Source organism: Sarcophilus harrisii, chromosome 6 (assembly GCF_902635505.1).
Source record: "Sarcophilus harrisii chromosome 6, mSarHar1.11, whole genome shotgun sequence".
Classification (NCBI taxonomy): domain Eukaryota; kingdom Metazoa; phylum Chordata; class Mammalia; order Dasyuromorphia; family Dasyuridae; genus Sarcophilus; species Sarcophilus harrisii.
Genome location: NC_045431.1, coordinates 221,443,962 through 221,464,552, shown reverse-complemented (window position 1 = coordinate 221,464,552; position 20,591 = coordinate 221,443,962). Strand labels below are relative to the sequence as shown.

At 37.6% G+C, this 20,591-nt stretch overlaps 1 protein-coding gene across 2 annotated transcripts in view; it reads left to right on the top strand.

Moving 5' to 3' along the window:
• PAMR1 (peptidase domain containing associated with muscle regeneration 1) overlaps positions 1-20,591 on the top strand; it is a 98,850-nt gene that overhangs the window by 12,774 nt on the left and 65,485 nt on the right. For both annotated transcript variants that reach the window (XM_003773693.4, XM_023506333.2), the window contains exon 2: positions 20,379-20,555. In XM_003773693.4, coding sequence (XP_003773741.4) covers positions 20,379-20,555 — 177 coding nt within the window. The remainder of the gene's footprint in view (positions 1-20,378; positions 20,556-20,591) is intronic.

Sequence of the window (20,591 nt, the reverse complement as noted above, 5' to 3'; positions counted from 1 at the left end):
AGAGTGGGAAATGGCACAGTCTAGAGTAGAATCAAGAAGTCTTGGGTTCAGATCCCACACAGGGACAGTCAGATGGAGCACCAAGTCTGAAGTCAGGAGGACCTGAGTTCAAATTTTGCCAGAGAAGAAACTTAACATTTACTAGCAAGTCAGTTAACCCCAATTAACCTTACCAAAAAAAAAAAAAAAAAAAAAGTGAACAATTAAGAAAAAAGATATCCATCAATTGGGGAATGACTGAACAAGTTGTGGTATATGATTATGAGGGAATACTATTGTGCTATAAAAAATAATGAAAAAGTTGGTTCAGAAAAACCTGGCAAGACTTATGTGACCTGCTGATGTGAAGTAAGCAAAACCAGGAGAACAATTTGTATAGTAACAGTAACATTTTAAAGATGGCCAACTATGAAATACTTAGTTCCTCTAAGCAATCGAGTGGCCCCCATTCCAAGGGGCTCATGATGAAAAATGCTATCTACCCTCAGAGAGAGAACTTAGAGGCTGAGAGTGCAGATTGCAAATATTTTTCTTTATTTTTCTTACTTTTAACAGAAATATGTTTTGCATGACTTCCTATGTATTATAGTTATCATATTTCTTGTTCTTTCAGTAGGCAAGGGAGGGAATGGAGAAAGGGAGAAAATTTGGAATTGAAAATAAAAATTTAAAAAATCATTATTAAAAAATTCAATTGCCTGCCTCTGTCCATTTCTAGTTTCTTTGTGAGTTAGACTTCCCTGATCAGTCCACCGACTCTCCAAGCTGGAAAGTTCCCATGATGACCCTGCTTATATTTCTTGTCCTAACTAAATCCAGGTAACAAAATCTAAAGAAAATGGCTGACCTAAGAGGTTTCCTTAAAACAGGGAGGTTCAGAAGGAAGTAGTCAACCAGAGGAAATGGGCATGGGAGCAGATTTATGCTGGAATCAGTTCTGAGAGTTAATTTGTTAGATTTTTCAGTGTGATCATTTAAAACAAAATTTCTTAAACTGTAGGTTACTGTGGCATATAAGGCGTCATAACTAAATGTGGGGGCTGCAAAATTAGGATTTGTTATCAGTAAATGTTTTATTTTGATACTTATTTTATGTACTTATATACCCAGGGTCGTATAAAATTTCTCAGGTGAAAAGGGAGTTGAGAGTGGAAAAAGTTTAAGGAGACCTGATTTAGACTCTAGAAATTAGATAATGCTACAAATTAGGGCTTCTTTGATTGTCTTATTGATTAACTAGAGTTAAGAAAAAGATGGAGTTAATATTAATAATAACATTATTAAAATAATGCTGTTTAAAGTTTAAAAATGGATTTTATACTCCTCCCCCTATGAATTTCCATTTTACATTATTTACTTTTGGGGGAGGAAATACATAATAAATACTATACATGATTTTTAAAGCTACCCTGATTTTCTATGCTTCCTTTAAAGTTTTCTTTTATTTTCTGTCATGCATTTTTAATTTTTCCCCTCCCCTCCCAAATCACTTTTGCCTTGTATGTATGCTATATATTTTGCACACGACCATCCGTCCTTTAGAACCAAAGAACCTTAAGGACAAGTTATATTTTCTTTGTTTGCCCAGCACAGTGACTAATAGATTGCTTAATAAGTGTTTGATTCCTGAAGTCAGGAGGACCCGAGTTCAAATTTGACCTCAGAAGCTTAATACTTCCTAGCTGTGTGACCCTGGGCAAGTCACTTAACCTCAATTGCCTCAGAAAAGATAGATAGATAGATAGACAGACAGATAGATAGAAAGCTTGATTAATTGGTTTGGAGTAAAGAGAAAGCTACCATTAGATACAAATTAGAACTCTACTCCATATACTTCTATTTATAATTTTTTTTTCTCTGGATGTAAATAGAATCTTCCTTCATGGATCTTTTTGTAATTGACTTGAATTCTCCAAAATTAGCAACCATCCACAAAAACATTCGAATAAGCAGAATATAAATATTCATTTTAGTTGTTGTTTCGTCATATCTGACTCTTTAGGACTCCATTTGGGGTTTTCTTGGCAAAGAGGCTGGAGTGCTTTGCCATTTCCCATTTCCTTGTCCAGTTCATTTTACAGATAAGGAAACTGAGGCAAGCAGGGTGAAGTGACTCGTCCAAGGTCACACAACTAGTAAGTATCTGAGGCCAGATTGGATCTCAGGAAGATGAGTGGGTTTGGCCATAAAACTACAAATTCCAAGTTATTTACAATTTGCTTTAAAATGTGTATGTATGAAGCAGTAGCCCTCACATCCTGTTTGTGTCCCCTTCCTTTATGGCGTCTCCAGCCCGGGCATTCAGTAGACTGACCAGGGGAGCGTGACTGGAAATGAAGGGGCTACTGTGGGTATAGCTGGTGGTACCTGGAGCAGAGACTGCTTTCAGGGAAGCCAAAATCAAAGCGTGGTCAACTGCTAGCAACAAAGCTCTTTTATTAATGAGCCAAATTTTCAGCTCCTGTAAGCATTCCTTCAAGGGGTGGAGGGTGGGGTGACCTGGGCAGCTTGGCTCTCTGGGAGTCCTTAGAAACCCAGTATCAAAAGTGACCCAACAAGGGCTTCCTGGGTCTCTCAGAAGGATCCTTCTTTTTCTTTGCACATTTTAAAATCAGATTTCTTTCTGTGACTTCCATCTTTTAAACACTTGAAGTCAGTACATTTATTCTGGGGTTTTTGTTTTGTTTTGTTTTTTGATAGAGATTTGTGAATTCATCCCTATAGAGAAATCCCAGCATGGAAACTCTCTCCACTGATGTAGATTGGCAGCTTGTCTGTAGTTTAAAGTCATAGAAGTGAAACTCTTGAACTTGGATCTGTGAGTTTTTTTTCATAAATATTTTGCTTGCTGTTTTTTCAGTATTTGTCATTGTTCAATCATTTTTTCCATCATGTCTGACCCTTTGCGAGCCTATTTGGGGTTTACTTGGTAGAGAGCTGGAGTAGTCTGCCATTTTCTTCTCCAGCTCATCTTACAGATAAGGAAACTGAGGCAAGCAGGATGAAATGACTTGCCCAGGGTCCCACAGCTAGAAGTGTCTAAGGCCAGATTTAAAATCAGGAAGATGAGTCTTATTGATTTCGGGCCTGGTGCTCCATCCACTGAGCCACCTATGTACCCCTCCTGCCACCTAGCAGGCACTTAATAATTTCATGTTGATTTATTGGCTTCATTTGACTAAGCTAGCTCCATATTCACTATGCTAAATGATCTCATTTCTTATATTGTGGTAATTGGGCCTTCAGATGACAATTTGCTAGGCCATTCCCTACTTGTTGAGTATGTGAGTTGATGCTGATTCAGTATGTCCTAGAAGTCTTAGTAAAGTTTGAATTTTTAATTACTTTATTTGATGTTATGCATGTTTTGGTTGAATTCTGATGTATTTTCTTGCCTCAACTCCTATGTAGATAGAATGTAAACTCTTTGAAGACAGTGATCGTTTCCTTTTTATTTTGCATTTTAAGAACCTTATATGATCCTTATGTCTCATCACTTCCCTCTCTAATCCATCTTCCCCATAGATGTAAAATTAATATTCATAAAGCCCATGTTATTCCAAGAAGCTCAAGAAGCTTCGATAGCTCCCTATGTCCCCTAGGATAAAATACAAATTCTTCTGAAGGGCCTTTAAAGCCATCTCTGGTCTATCATTTCTGGCTTTTCCACATCACCCCTTTCTGTGCACTTCACAAATTGGTCTATGTTATGTAGCCATCTGTTTGCTCTATCTGTTTGTTAATAGCTATCTATATATTTATCTGTTTGTCTATCTATCCATCTTGGTTTGTCTGTATTTATTTGTCTGTCTCTGTCTTTCTGTCTATTTCTGTCTATGTGTCTCTGTCTTCCCTCTCTGTCTCTCTCTTTCCTTCTCCCTCTCTCTCTCTTCCACTCACTCTTTCTCTCTCTCTCTCTCTCTCTCTCTCTCTCTCTCTCTCTCTCTCTCTCTCTTTCTCTCTCTCTCTCCAATAAGAACCAGGAAGTTGTACGAATTATTATTAATACAGTGACCATCTGTGATTCCAAAGGACTAACGATAAAACATAGCTTCCATTACAGAGAGGTGATAGATTCAGGGGATATACATAATGAGACATAATATTTTTGTATATACTCATTAAATGAATTTATACTCGTGTGCACACATACATAATATATATTTAAAATGTGTATATTTACAAATAAAGATGCTTGTGTATATCTGTACATATACATATATAATTTCACACACACCTAAATAAGTAAATTTACTTATATGTATATATAAATGGTAGCCTTCTAATAGAATATAAGCTCCTTCAGGGTAGGAATTATTTCATTTTTGTCATTGTGTACCCAGAGCAATGCTTAGAAATCTTTCATTTATTGAGCACTTACCATGTGCCAAGTATTGTGCTAAGTTCTGAGATCCAAACAAAGGCAAAAACATAGCCTTTTCCCCCAAGAAGCTCCCATTCTACTAATGCAAGCAACCACGTACCCATAAGGTTTATTCAACTGTAATCTCAGAGGGAAAGAATTAGCAGCTGAGGGAGAGCAGGACAAGGTCTCCTACTGACCGGAGAAACCCAGAGAGAAATATGTGGAGGGGGAGCATTCCAAGCATGAGGGACAGGCAGCAGCTACTTAATGAACATTTGTTGGATTGTAGTGGTCCTAATTGTGGACAGAAAATCCATCCAGAGGCTGGATCCTGAGTCAGAGAAAGGGCACAGTGACCTTGTGGAAAAGTTAGATTTAGTGACCCATAAGGCCCTTTTCAATTCTACAACTAAGAGCATAGGACCCAGTCTTCATGTCTTAAAATCCGTAGTTCTTTTCAAAGTTTTCCTTAAATTCCATTTCCTAAGCAAGTCCTTTCCTGACTTCCCCCACCGGTTGGTGTGTTTCCACCATCATATTGTTTGTGTCTTTGTTTCTCTGGTATCTAGCATAATGGTTGGCACATAATAGGTTCACTTAATAAATGATTATTGATTACTTGGATTAGATTTCCAATGGATCAGCTCCCAGGAGAATGGAAAAGCGAACTGAGGCAAGCTGTCCCCTCTTTAAAAGAATGGGTTTTAGTTTTTGGCTCTTGCACCAGTGGGCTTAAGACTAATATGTGGGGGCCCTTGTCAAGCCCCATTCTTTTCCTTCCTTCCTTCCTTTCTTCCTTCCTTCCTTCTTTCCTTCCTTCCTTCCTTCCTTCCTTCCTTCCTTCCTTCCTTCCTTCCTTCCTTCCTTCTTTTGTTCCTTCCTTCTTTTCTTCCTTCCTTCCCTCTTTATTTCCTTCCTTCCTGTTTTCTTCCTTCCTTTCTTTCTCCTTTACTCCTTCCTTTCTTCCCTACTTCCTTTCTTCCTTCCTTTCTCGGTTACTCCCTCTCTTCATCCCTTCCTTTATTTTTCTTGCTTCTTTCTTTCTCTCCCTCCCTACCTCCCTTCCTTTCTCCCTCTTTCTCTCCTTCCTTCCTTCCTTCCTTCTCTACCTTTTCCCCTCTTTCTTGCCTTCTTCCTTCCTTTTGTCCTCCTTTCCTTCATTCTTTCTTCTCTTCCTGCTGAATCTTGCTCTCTTAATGATATTGGTCCATTCTCATGGATCTTAGTCACTGCAACCCTGACTTCTGCAGTCTGGAAATGACTGAAGCAGTTTTTGCCAGAGCTGGATCCCTGGGGGGTGGCATGTGAGTATGAGCTGGGTTATTTTTCCTTTTATTGATATGTTTTATTTTTACCTTAAAAACATCTTCCCACTTCATGAGAGGTCTCTTGTAATAAACAAATAATACAATCACTTCATCAGAAAGTGTGGGCAATATTCCACATCTGTAGCAACTCCTGCCTATTAAAAAAAAAGAACAGAAATATATTTACTTCCCCCACACCATTGGGGAGAAAACAATTTTCTTGTAACAAAAATCCATAGGCAAACAAAGCAGATTAATTTGATCACTGTTTACAAAAATATACATCTCATACATACTGCTCTTGAATTTATGACCTCTCTTATCATGGATGACATGTTTCACCATCTGTCCTCTGGAATTGTGGATGGTCAGTTTATTGATTATAGTTCTTAATCCTTTCGAAGTATTTTTTTTAAAATACAATGTTGTTGTTACTGTATAAATTGTGTTCCTGGTTCTGCTCATTTCATTTTTTATTGGTTTATAAAAGTTCTCAAAAATAGGCTGTTTACTGGTTTTTATTTGCTCTGGCTGTTCTGACTAGATTCATGACTTAGTATTGTTAACTAAGCCTCTTCCATTAAGTCCTTTGTTTCCTTCCTTTTCTTTCTTTCTTTCTTTTTCCTTTCTTCTTCCTTTCTTCTCTTTTCCCTTCCTCCCTCCTTCCTTCCTTCCCCCTAATGGTGTTAAGATGACTTAGTATTACACACACACACACACACACACACACACACACACAGTCTCTGCCTGTCTGTCTCCTTTTCTCTCTCTCTCTCTCTCCCCTCTCCTCTCTTTTCTCTCTCTCTCTCTGTTTCTCTCTGTTTCTCTCTCTCTCTCTCTCTCTCTCTCTCTCTCTCTCTCTCTCTCTCTCTCTCTCTCTCTCTCTCTCTCTCTCTCTCTCTCTCTGTCTCTCACACACACACACATACACACACACATCAGTCCAATTCACTTTCTTCACCTGCCCCTGACATATCTCACACCAGCAGACCTCACAGCTGTTGCCTGAAAACTACAATCAGCTGTTGCTTTAAGAGGTTCTTATCTCACTCCCCACTTGGGACTTAGGTGTCCCTCAGCCTGCACCAGGCTCTTCTCCCATCCCAGCGGGCTTCCCTCACGTTGAGAAGAAAACGTGGTACTACTTTCCCGAAGTTCTCCCAGCTGAGACTACTGCTCTGACTCCCTGAGAACCATCACTCTACTTCTCTTTAGAAACTTCCGAGTCAGTGGCCCCCAGCCTGAAAAGTCTGTCATTACAGCACAGTTGGACAAAGCTCTCCTATTCTTGGCTCTGTCACCAACCCACCATGGAGAGAGAGAAGTCCTGTGTGGAACAGCTTGTCTTGGGGCTATAGCTAGAAAATGGGGCCACTCATTCTAACCGGTAACTCCAGAAAGGTGTTTTGTGGGTCGGGGAGATGATGGGGCAGTGAGAAAGAGCCTGGATTTGCAGCTGGAGGTGGGGACCTGGATTCTCACACTTTATTGCCTGTGCGACCTTGGACAAACTACCTACGCTAGATGGCTCTCAGTTTTCCTTTCCTAGATGATCTCCTTTTTTAGGTCTGTCCCTCTATGAATCAACCCTTTGTATCCTACTCATCTGCCAAGGTTGCTGAAAATGCATCGGATCTAAGTGTGGCTTAGTTTATGTATACGTATATGTGTATATAAGTATATATGTATATTATATGTAGTATGTATATGTGTGTGTGTATATATATATATATATATATATATATATATATATAGAGAGAGAGAGAGAGAGAGAGAGTAGCTATCATTTACTGTGTATAGTGCTTTAAAGTTTTCAAAGCTCTTTACTAATATTATCCCCATTTTTAACTGTGCAACAGTTCTTGGATGTAGGTGCTGTGATTATCATTTATATATGGGGAAAGTGAGGCAGCTGGCAGTGACCTGCTCAGGATGATTTAACTAGCAAGAATCTTGAGTAGGATTGGAACTCTGCTCTGATCTTCTCGATTTCAGTACTCTATCCACTGTACCCTAGCTGTGCACATGTGTATACATACATACTCACACATACATACATACATGTATGTATATACTCACCAGGAATTGGAGGGAATGATAGAGCTGAAAGTGAATGAATAGATAAAGGAATGAATGAATGAATGGAAAAAATGAAAATCAATTTATTAAATGACTAATACATACCAGGAACTTTGCTGTCAAAACAGAAGACAATAGTTTTTTTTTTTAATTAACAACTATCATACATGAAAGGAATATTAAAAAAGAAATTGAACTCTGAGTAGTTATATAGACAAATCTTTGTCTTAAAAAACAGGTAAATAATTTTTTTTGGTCAAAATTTTTTTCTTTTGAACTTGAATAAAATGTACATTTCAATGTACCTTGTGAAATAGGAGAGACTTGTTTGTGAAATTTCAAATCACTTTTAAAACAATAATTTAGCACACACCCTCTCCTCTCTGTAGAAAGGTGAGGGATTATTGGGAAGCAAATTGTCCTATGTGGTTATTGTGTTGGCCAGTTTTGCTTGGCTGTTTTTCACCATGACGAGGGTTTTAATTATTGGGGAAGGGATTTGGTTATATACACTTATGACGTCAATGTAGAAACAAATATTATCAATAAAGCTCATTTATTATTATTTTTAGAGCATTAGCCTCTGGGGTGAGCTGTTCCTTGTAACCACCTGTTCTGAGTATGGGTGGAGCCTGGCATCTTCATGGGGCTTAATTTCCACTCTGCCTTGCCCCAGCATGCAGGGTTGGGGGAGGCAGCTATTAAGAGGCTGCCCTGCCTGGAGCTGATGAAAAAAGGCTTAGGGAGCTTTTGGGCATAACTTGACAAATAGCTCATATGCTGAACATCTCTCCACACTTAACATCTGTCCTGGGAAAGCTGTTCTTGGTAAAAAGAAAACCTGGCTTGGATGTGGAATTAATTAGAACATGGTCCCTAAAATAGTTCAGTTAAGGTCACTGTTTGTTTTTGAGGTCCACTGTGGTCCTAAAAAGATTCTGGTATATTATCTCAATTCCTTAGGAAACTGGAGTCTGGGACTTTTAGGTGTGAGGATCTTAATTCAAATCTCAGATTTGCCATATAATATGTGTGTGACCTTAGGAAATGACTCAACTTTCCCAGGTTTCAGCTTCCTTGGGGGTAAAATGAGGTAATTACTTTATAGCATCTATTTTTTTTTAACATGTAGGCTAACAGATCCATAAAGGAGAGGACATGTATTGTGATTTTAGAAGACCTGTGTATTACAAATCATTTAGTGTCTATTTCAATATAATTTCTTTCCTTTGTAGTCCAATGTATTTTATTTTATGCATTTAAAAAAAACATTTTCTGAGAAGAGGTCCATAGGTTGTATCTGACTGCTAGAGGGAAGGAAAGAAGAAAGGAGGAAATGAAGGAAGGAAGGAAGGAAAGAAGGGAGGGAGGAAGAAAGGAAGAAAGGAAGGAGAGAAAGAAACAATAAGCACCTATGATATGTCAGGCACTGTGCTAAGCACTTTACAAATAAATCATTGATTCTCACAAAAACTCTGTAAAATAGATGCTATTATCATTCCCACTTCATAATCAATGTCATATTTTATACAATATATGTATATATGTTCTACATGTATACAGTGTACACATGATTATTGCATGTGCAGGTACATAAGCACACAACACATTTTTGTGTAAATATATATATATGTATATTCAGTAGTTGTATATGGTGCAATGAGAGAGGGAATTTCCTCCTTGTGATTTCTCTATGCCAGAATAATCACAGTTCCAGTGCAAAAGAAAAAAAAATATCCCCAGCATTGTGCTAGACTCTGAAAATTCAAAGATAAAAATAAAATAATCCCTGCTGCTCTTGGGGAGTTTATAATCTTCCAGAAGAGTAGAACACACACAAATAATTAAACAAGAGACATATGAAATAACTTCAAAAGGGAAGAATGCTGATAATTGAAGAGCATCATGTGAGAGGTAGCTCCTGAGTCAAGCTTTGAGGGTGGGCTGACAGTTCAGCCTTAAGGGGACCACCTTGAGCAAAACCCCAGAAGTGGTAGACGGAATATTATGACCTAATGAGTCCATTTCATTGAGATGGACAATAATGTAAAATTATCAGTCCATTGAATGGTTTTGCTTTTCTATATTGTTCGGGCATCTCGTGAACCTCTCAAAAAAGAAGTCCCCCAATTTTGAAACACCCCAGCAGGAACTATCTATCATTCTTAGATTTTTTTAGCTTCTCTCCAACACTACCCCCAATTGAGAAAGGAAAAGCAGCCAAGGGAGCTCAGTCCAAGTTTTGGTGTCTTGGAGATGTCCCAGTCAGTGAGGATGTGGAATTTTATTTCTGAAGAACAACAGCAGGAGGTGAGACGTGTCTTTCTTGAGGATGCCGTGAGATGGATGTCGAAGGGAGGGCTGGTGAAGAAGGAAGTGGGAGGAAGCCAACATTCCATTATGGAAGTATGATTAGACACCTTGGAAACACCATGTATTTATAGTTCTGTGAATAAGAGCTCATTGCCTACTTCCGGTATTTTTGTAGCCATCTGTGTCTTAAGAAAAGGCTTGATGATTTTTCCTTTGGCCAGGGAGTGGCAATAATTACTTCTGTTTGCATATAGTTTCTTCTTCTAAAGGTCTTTATATCCATTTTCTCATTAGGCTTTATGACAATCTGAAATTTTTTCCTTGGGCATATTAATAGGGCTTTAGGGAAAACAGGTTTCTTAGTTTAGTTAAAGTCTATTTACCATCTTTAAAAAAGGAATACATTGGGATTTTGGATCCTTGCCCAGAATATATCATATAAAAAGTAGATTTTTGTTTAGAAAAATGGAAAGGGTGGAGTTAGTTTTTTAAAATGACTATGTAGTAGAGAATGAATTCTAGGACTTCTCACCCCTTGAGATGGTAAATAAGAAGAAGGCCAGTAAATTCTGGAAGAACTTATAGATATCCATGAAAGAAAAAGTTGTAGTTAGCAGAGGAAGTTGGGATATATATGTACCATGGAAATGACACTAAAAGCGAGAACTGATGCCTCCCACAGAACATTGTTTGATGCTACTGATTTGGATAGATGGGATTCAGTATATGGAGCACAGGATGTGGAATCAGAAGACTGTGTGACTTGAGCCGGTCATTTAATCTCTGTAAGCCTCAGTTTCCTTATCTGTAAACTGGGTCAAGAGCATCGTCTAGCTACCAGGATAATTGTGAGGAACAACTAAAATGACGTTTGTAGAGCACTTTGCAAACTTTAAAGTGCCATGGAAGTGCTAGATATTATTATTTTCCCAGGACTATTCTGCTGGTAAGTAGCAGGGCAGGAATTCAGACATGGGTATCTCCAAAGTCTTTCCATTAAACCTAATAGCTTTATCTTTGTTTTTCTGCTCTGAATCTGTGATTTCATCTCCATGGAAAGCTCTTAGTGTTGAGATTCTCTCCATCAATGCAGCTTGGCAACTTATGTGTAATTCATAATTTTAGAAAATTCCTGGTAGCTCTGAGTTCTTAAATAACTAATCTATGGTCACAGAGATAGTTTGTATGAAAATCAGGATTTGAACTCAAGGTTTCCTGCCTAAAAGGCTCACCCTCTACTCATGAGGCTACTTTGTTTCTCAGCCCTAACTTATAAATATTCCAAGTATTAGATAATAATGAGTCAATGTATAAACTAGAGCTATGAATTCTGAGAACTGGGAGTAGTCCCAAGTACCAGAGAATTTCAGAGAACAGTGATGTGCTCCTGATGTTCAGAGCTTCAGAACAGGAAAGAAAAGAGCAGGGTATGTGGCCCTCAAAACAACAGATTCTTCTTACCTTTTTTCTAGGTGGCATAAGGGAAAGAGTGCGGAACTTGGGGGTCAAGATAACCTGAGTTGAGTTCTGTCTCAAAAGTTAATTAATTGTGTGACCCTTGGCAAGTAACCTAGCCTGTAGGTGCCTCAGTTTCCCTATCCATAGAGTGGGTTCATAAAACCAAAGGGTTGGATCTGATGGCTCTTAATCTATGATGCTATAAAAATGGCACTGGAAAGCAAATCTCTGATATCCTGAATCACAAAACCCTCAGAGTCTCTGCATTGGAAAGCAACTCAGAAACCATCCAAGACTCATGTTTGATTTATCTCCAACCACTGTTCACCTAGTCATTGCTTAAATGTCTCTCTCTATTGGGACCCCATTACCCCTCCAAGTGGTCCATTCAGCTTTGGGATAACTCTAATTGGGAAATCTTTCCTTAATTCAAGCCTAAATTTGCCTCTTTACAAATCCCCCCCATTTTAGGTCTCGTTCCCTCAATATCTCATCAGAGCCAAGTACTTCCCTAGCTCTAGGTTTCAGTTTATGCTTCTAAGATGAAGAAAACCAATGGATGAAGAAAGATCATAGAGCTAGCTGAGGATGGAAGTCTAGTCAAGCTTAGACTATGGTCTCCTGACAATATGGTAACTCTAAAATAATCAAGATTACAAGGCAGGTGAGTGGGGGATAGTGTCACCCAAATGGGCACTTATTTTTTTAATCTTATTATATTATATTTATTTAACTCCAATGAGGGTCATAATAGCACCCTAATAGCACCTACCTCTAATTATTTATTTTTTATATTTATAAAATCCATCCCATAAAATTAAATCATAAATTTTGTATTCCTTCATTCCATGTTTTTGCCAGGTTATCCATGGGCTCCTTGTAACTGAAGGTCTTGGCTGATGGCATATTGGATCATTAGAATTTTGATTCATAAAATTGGATGCACCATGAGTCCTGGTTGTGGAGCAAGGATGGACAGAGCTAATCCTGGTTTCTTTCACAGTTTAGGTATAAGGAAGTCCTTAAAGGCCTTTCTTATTATCCCCTCTATCTCTATTCAACAGATATTACCTAAGGCCTATTTACTACCTTAAAAAAGGAATACATAGAGAACTTGTATCCTTGCCTAGGGTATATAATATAAGAAATAGGTTTGTGTTTAGAAAAATGAAAAAGGGGGGATTAATTAAAAAATGACTGCATAATAAAGAATGAATTCTAGGACTCATCAACCCTTGAGGTGCTGAATAAGAAGAAGGCAAGTAAGGAAGAACTTATAGATATCCATGGGAAAAAAAAAGTCATAATAGATTAACTTAACTTTTTATTATTTTCTAATAATAATAATAACTAATATTTATATCATACCTTAAAGTTTACAAAGCACTTTGTATATGTTATCTCATTTGATCTTCACAACACTTCTAAGATGAAAGTGCTATAATTATCAACCTTATTTTAGAGATAAGGGAACTGAGGCTGATACAGGTTATATGAAGTGCCCAAAACCACATAGATAGTAAGGTTTGAGATTGAATCTAAACTCAACTCTTCCTGACTCTAATTTCAGTCTTCTACCCAAGTATCCATCTAGCTGCTTTGCATTCAATTATTTATATTTACATTGTCACTTCTAGTAGAGTGTCAACTTCTTTGGCTCCATGGGTAGGAAATTGAAGGAATATATATATAACAATGAAGATGGCAGTGATAGTACTGATAATACCAAGGTTTCAGTATTACCTGATTTCTACTTATACCGAATTCATTTTTTAAAGCTTTTTATTTTCAAAACATATGCACGGATAATTTTCCAACACTGACCCTTGCAAAACCTTGTGTTCCAAATTTTCCTCTCCTTCCCCCACTCCTCCCCTAGCAGTCCAATATATGTTAAACATATCATATTCATTAAAAGACAACTTGGTGCATTGAGCAATGGACTTGACACCATGAATATCTAGATTCTAATCCTATTTTAGACACTTAATCATCATGTGATTCTGGGCAAATCACTGGATTTCCCCACACCTCAGTTTCCTCATTTGCAAAACAAAGAATCAGACGGGAAGGCCCTTCAGGTCCCTTTCAAGTCTGAATTTAAACTTCTGTGTGGAAAAAAAAATCAATAAAAACTAAAACAAATAAATAAAAATATGTAAATTTCTTAAGAACAGGAATCATTTCCCTTTTCCATTTGTATTTTAAGGGCCTAAAACAGTATTTGGAACACAGTAGACTTAGTCAATGCTAGCTGAATGTCATAACTATAATTCTCTTTGAAATACTCCCCCCGCTTTTTTTTTTCTTTTTATTTTCTAAGATCTCATGGGGCTTGAGAAATGAGAGTTGTTTTAAAAATAAGTCTGGTTCATTTAGACACAAAATTCCTGTTGGTTGAAAATGAATCCATCCCATAAAATTAAATCATAAAGACCAGTTAGCTTAAAATACCCCAATGTAAATCAAGAGAAACAAGAAATAACTTGTAGCATTTTGGTAGAGAACAGTGGGATTTTGGAAAGACCTTCTGTAATATTTCTTTTGACCATGGAAACAATTGTTTTCATTTTTCCTTCACTGTTCAAAAGAGATAAATAAGCTGAAGAATATCCAGAGGAGAATACACAACATGGTGGAAGACCCAGAGTTCATGTGCTAGGTGTATCAGCTGAATTGGGGAATGTTTTTGCTGGAGAAGAGAAGACTTGGGGCAATAGGGAGGGAACAGCATAAAAATCCTAGTTCTGACTGTAACAGGTCATTAATGCTCTTCAAGTCTCAGTTTTCTTATTTGTTAAATAAGAGTCAGCTTAAATAGCCTCTAGGGTCTCTTCCTAAGACCTATGACCTTCTGCTTTTGGGATCCTAGGTATTTGAAAAGTGTTGAATTAGTTATTCTCTGTCTACTAGGATGAAAAGTAAACAATGGGTAGGATGTACTAGGAAGCACATTGGAGCTTGGGAGTGCTAATGATGAGAGCTGTCCAAAGCTGGGATGAACTGCATGAGGAGACAGTGGGTTCCTTCCTCCTCACTGGAGATGATCACAGTCAGGGTGACAAGTAGAGGGAATCTCTGTTAGACCAGCCAGGGTACAGAATCAGGAAGGCTTGAATTGGAATCCCCCCTCACACATTGTGTTTGGTCAACTTGAAGGTACCACATAAAGATTTGCTAGTGTATTGTGATTTTATGTAGTTATTATTATTCAAGATGGACTAATGGGGAAGAGAACAAGCAATTATTGAGTACCAACCGTGTCCCAGGCACTGTGATAAGTACTTTAAAAATATTCCCTCATTTACTCCTCACAGCCACCTTCAAGGTGAGGTGCTATTATGACTCTTATTGAAGTTAAATGATTTGCTCCTGTCATACAATTTGTAGAATGTCTGAGGCTGAATTTGAATATAGATCTCCCTGATTCTACTGACGCTCCATTTTGTCACTTAGCTACTTCCAACTTTGAGCCAATCAATCAATTAATCAATCCATGTGCTTTTATTAAAAACTTAACATGGGTCAGGCACTTTATTAAATCTGGGAATACAAAGACAGAGGTGAAACATTCCCTTCATTTAAAGATTGAAGGAATGGATGGATGGATAGATGGAAAATATCTATTAAGTTCTGAAGATACAAAACAAGGAAACAAAGCAAGGTCTGTCCTCAAGGGTGACATCCTAATAGGGAAGATAACATAGAAAGAGGACCTACAGGTGGAAGTGTGATGGTGAACTGAAGGGTATAGATAGAGGTATGATTTGAGGATGGCCTTACAACAACAAGCAACAATAATAATAAGTGACTGTGTGACTGTAACAAATCATTAATGTTCTTTCGGCCTCGGTTTCCCCATCTGTAAAATGAGGGAGTGCATAATAACATTTATAAGTATTTTAATTTTGCAAAGCACTTCACAAGTGTCATCTCATTTGATTCTTACAACAATCCTAGGAGGTAAGTGTTGTAATTATTCCCATTTTTTTACAATCGAGGAAGCAGGGAGACAGAAGTTAAGTGACTTGCCAAGACTCACTCAACTAGTAAGTGTATAAAACTGAATTTGAATTTAGGCTTTCTTGACTTCATTGACACATTTAGCTGCAAGCACTATAGTATGTTGGTACTTGACTAGATAAGGTAAAATCTCATGAAGGAGTGAATTAAAATGAGTAAATGACAAAGTGAATGAATGAATGAACAAATTGAGTGAATAATGAATGAATGAATAAATAAATGAGTGAGTGAATGAATGAGTAGATGAACACATAAGTAAATGAATGAAGGGAGGGAAGGAAGGATGGATGAAAGGATGGAAGGAAGGAAGAAAGGAAAGAAGGAAGGAAGGGAGGGAGAGAAGGAGGGAAGGAGGAAAGGAAGGAGGAAGGGAGGAAGGAAAGTTAGGAAAGAAAGAAAAGCTTTTAAACCTTTCATCTTCCAGATGTGGAAGTCTCAGGTCTGGTGGGGGAAGAGGGAAAAGGTCAACGTGTAAAGAGCTGACATTCTCATTCTGAAGATGATTCAACTCTAACTCCATTTGTGCCAGAGTTGGAAGAGTCAGCTTTGTAAGAGCTCCAATTTTTAGAAATTTTCTGATGCTTGCCAATGTGCAGAGTTCTCAGGTTATATGAATGAAAACTTTGGTGTTTAGGATTTTTAACTGGGGGGATCTTTTACATACAAAGCCCCCCTTTCTGATAATCTGCAGCAATAGAAACTTGTCCACAGAAGGTCCTGTTCTTCCTAGGATTCCAGAGCAGGACCAAAATCACAGAGTTTGGCTCTTTATTCCGAGCATGTGGTTCCAAGTTGGTCATTCCCCAGAAAAGCTTGCCTTGGAAACAAGTCATGATTGTAAAGGTCTTTTTAATCTCCACCTCTCAGAGCTCAGGCTTCTGGAAGTACTTCCCTTGTAAGTGACCCTAGAGCTCCCTTACCTCTATTTGGTCGTCTGACTATAGGTAAGTTCCTTCACCTCTGTATACTCTGGACTCACCTCAGTGGAATGCTCTAAGGCTTAACTGTATTTTATCTTTATGGGTTTTAGTCTCTGAGGAGGAAGGTGCTAAGAAAACACATATTTTTTTATGGACTATTGATCTGTTTCTCTATGAACCCCTCCAGCTTCTAGTCAGTGAAAACGTTTTTAAGTGGGCCATCTTGGGGCTCAAGGAATACTGTAATTGCCCTCCTCAAGGACACATTTCTAAGCCTTAATGATATAGTTACACCTAACAATAACTCCCATTTCTATAGCTCTTGAAGGTTTACAAGACTGTGGATAGGTTTTGGATAATAACACAGACATTTATATAGCTCCTTAAAGTTTCCAAAGTATTTAACCCCCATTTGAGTCTGAAACAATTCTGTAAGGTAAGGACTATAGGCATTATAATACCCATTATGTAGCTGAGGAAACTAGGACCAAGAGAGATGAAATGATTTGTCCATCATCACCAAACTAATATATCTCTTTCTTTTAAACAACTATTTATTCCTTTATTTATTAATTCATTATTTATTTATTTTTCCAAGTATTTGTTAGCTTCCTTCCTTCTATCCTCGATTGAATAATAAAAAAGTCTGAAAAATAAAACCCTCATAACAAATATGCATAGTCCAGAAAAACAACTCCCACATTGACCATGTCCAAAAAGCTATGTTTCAACATGCATTTTAAATCCATCATCTCTTTGACAGGAAAGGGAAAACACATTTCATTTTCAGTTCTTTGGACTCTGGTTTATCATTAAATTGGTCAGATTTATCAAGTCTTTCAAGGTTGTTTTTCTCAACAGTGTTATTATCATTGTATAAATTGTTCCCTTGGCTCTGCTTTACTCTGCATTTGTTCATAGAAGTCTTCTCAGTTTCCTCTGAAATAGTCCATTTTATTATTTCTTGTACCTATTATAATAATATGCCATAATTTCTTTTACTATTTCCTGGCAGGTGAGCCTTCCTTTAGTTTCCAATTCTACAAAAAAAAAAGCTGTAATTAGATTTTTTTTGTAAATATCTCTTTGGGGGTACAAGCCTATTATTTATAGAGTTGGGTCAAAGGGGATGCACGATTTAGGAACTTTTAGAGCATAGTTCCAAATTCTTTCTTGAATTGCTGGGCCAATTCATAGTTCTACCAGGAGTACATAAGTATGCCCATCTTCTCACAGCTCCCCCAACATTTGTCATTTTTCCTCACTCTGCTAGGTATGAGATAAAATCTCAGAATTGTTTTAATTTGAATTTACTGGGAAAGAAAGCTCCAAATGACTAATAATAAAAGAAATATAAATCAAAACAAATCACACTCAGCAAAATGATAAAATGGACAAAATATAGAAATAATCATCGATGGAGGGACTGTGGGAAGATTGATCCACTTTTCATTGTTGGTAGAGCTCTGAATCTGTATAACCATTCTAGAAAGCAATTTGGAATTATGCAAATAAAATTACTAAAATGTCCACCCCTTTTGACTCAGAAATTTTACTATAAGACATAAATTTCAAGTAGGTCATTGGTAATAAAAAAAAAAACCTCCCATATAACATCAAAATATCTAAAGCGGCGTTTTATGTAGTAGCAAAGACCTGAGAACAAATCAGATGTCCAGTGATTATGAAATGCTGAACAATATGTGAATGAAAAGGGACATTACAGTGCTACAAGAAATGATGAATATGATGCATACAAAGAATCATGGGAAAACTTATATGATCTGATGCAGAGTGAACATGGACAACATACAGAATGACTATAATGTTATAAAAAGAATAAGAACTGCAAAACAATCAAAAATGAATGTTGTGAATTTGTAAAGAGCAAATTTGATTCCAAAGAAGAGATAAGAGAAGACCTGAATCATCCCTCTCCTTTGCAGAGAAGTGAGGTCCATGAGTCTACATCACTGCAGACATTTTCGAATTTCTTTGGTGTATTGATCCTTTTTTTTGAATTTTTAAAAAAAATATTGTTTTTATGAAATGGCTTTCTGGGAGTAGGTAGGTAAGGTACTGGGAGGAAATTCTATTATATAAAAACAAATGATATAAATAAGATATTTTTAGAATTTGAATTTTTGTAGTTATTAGTGATTTGGAATGTTCATTTTCAAATGATTTTCAAATGATTTTTGAGGGAGATGGTAAGTTTCAAAGGCAGAATTTCTTTTCCCGGCTGACCCCAATGGAAGGACAGCACATTCAGTTCTGTCCAATCCAATCCCTAGGCTCTAACCTCACTGTTGCTTTGGAGAGGAGATACTCATTTAAATAATCATGTCTTTGCATTTGGAATTTAGCCAGTGGGAACGATTGGGCAATGGGAAGATTGTGTAGTCTGGGGGTCCTGGTATATTTGTCACTTCTCCAGATGCTGTTCAGTCTCTCCAGGTTCACCTTTTATCCCTTTCATTCCTAAAAAGTCTTTTCCGAGATCTCAAGAGACATCTAAAGCACACATTTTGGCCTGGGTTCTCACTGGGCAGGCCTCTGGCTGTGTCTCCTTATGGGGAATTTCTATAGTTGGATTTCACCATATGGCTGGCGGGTTTCTTTTCCAGAAAGTTAGGGGTGTAAATGTGCTATAAATATACATATTTTAAAAATTGAATAAAAGTCCTTCCCAGAAAGGAGCACTGTTTCTTATGAGCAAAAACACCTGGTGTAAGTAGGTTACATCTCAGTTCTGTTGAATCTCAAATACTTTTTTGAGCTGTCAGTCTATCAGCAATGGGGGTACCATGTACAAGGCCTGCTGGGTACCCAGAGACATTGCTCTGAAGCTCTGAGAAAGTTATCTAGTAATTGGCCAAAAAGGGAGAAGACCTTTCACCTGTAATAATCTACTTGGAGGAAGACTTTTTTTTTTTCTTTCCTCTTCACTCATCCAAGCTGGAAACTTTGACATCCTCCATTCGTTAGTCTTTTGCCTGTCATTGAGTGTGATCAGTGGCCAGGTTCTATTGATTCCACTTTTACAACTTCTCTTTACTTTATCTCCACTTCAAGCTTCTCACAGCTCCTCCAACATCTGTCATTTTTTTCTACTCTAATGGGTATAAGATAAAATCTCAGAATTGCTTTAATTTGAATTTCCCATGAAAAAAAGCTCCAAATGACTAATAATAAAAGAAATATAAATCAAAATAAGCTTTTATCCCCTCTTGCCTGGTCTACTCTTATCTCCCGGCCTCTCTGCTTCTAGTCTCTCCCTTCTTCCATACACTTTGTCCAACTGAGATTCTTGAAATCTGGGTTTGACCATATTATTCTTTTGTATAAGTAGAGTATCGACTCTACTCATTGACTCAAGGGTAAAATATAAACTCTTCTGGTGGGCACGTAAAAGTTTTCTAATCTGGCTCCCTCCAGTACTTCCAGATGGATTTCATATTTCTCTTTTATATCCTCTACTTTACAGTCTAACTGACCTACTTACTGTACTCCTTATATTTGGAAATGCATCTCCTATTTCTATCCCTTTCTATAGACTTCTCTTTATGCTTTTCCCTCCTATAACCAAGTTCTCTTAGAATTCCTAACTTCCTTCAAGGCTCAGTTTAAGGGCTTCTTCCTCTGTCCCAAAGAATTTTCTGATTTTTTTTTCAGTTGTCAATGCTTTTCCCTCAAAAAAAATTGTATTTATTTGGTGAATATAATTTTCACTTGCTCATCTTTTTTTTTTAAATATTCCTAGAAACATTGCCTTGTATACAGGTGGTGCTTAATAAATGTTTGTTGAAACCACCGGTTTCCAGGGAATCAATATCCTAGAGAGTATCACTGCAGTGATTTACAGTAATGACCTGGATCTCCTCATCTGGCTGCTTTTGATTTGGGTTTCAGAGTACACGGTGATCAATGAAGCCTGTCCCGGGGCCGAATGGAACATCATGTGTCGGGAGTGCTGTGAATATGACCAGATCGAGTGTGTGTGCCCGGGGAAGAAAGAAGTCGTGGGCTACACGATCCCCTGCTGCCGGAACGAGGAGAATGAGTGCGACTCCTGTCTGATTCACCCAGGTGAGTGGGTCACTTCTTTCACTGGGACATCCCGGG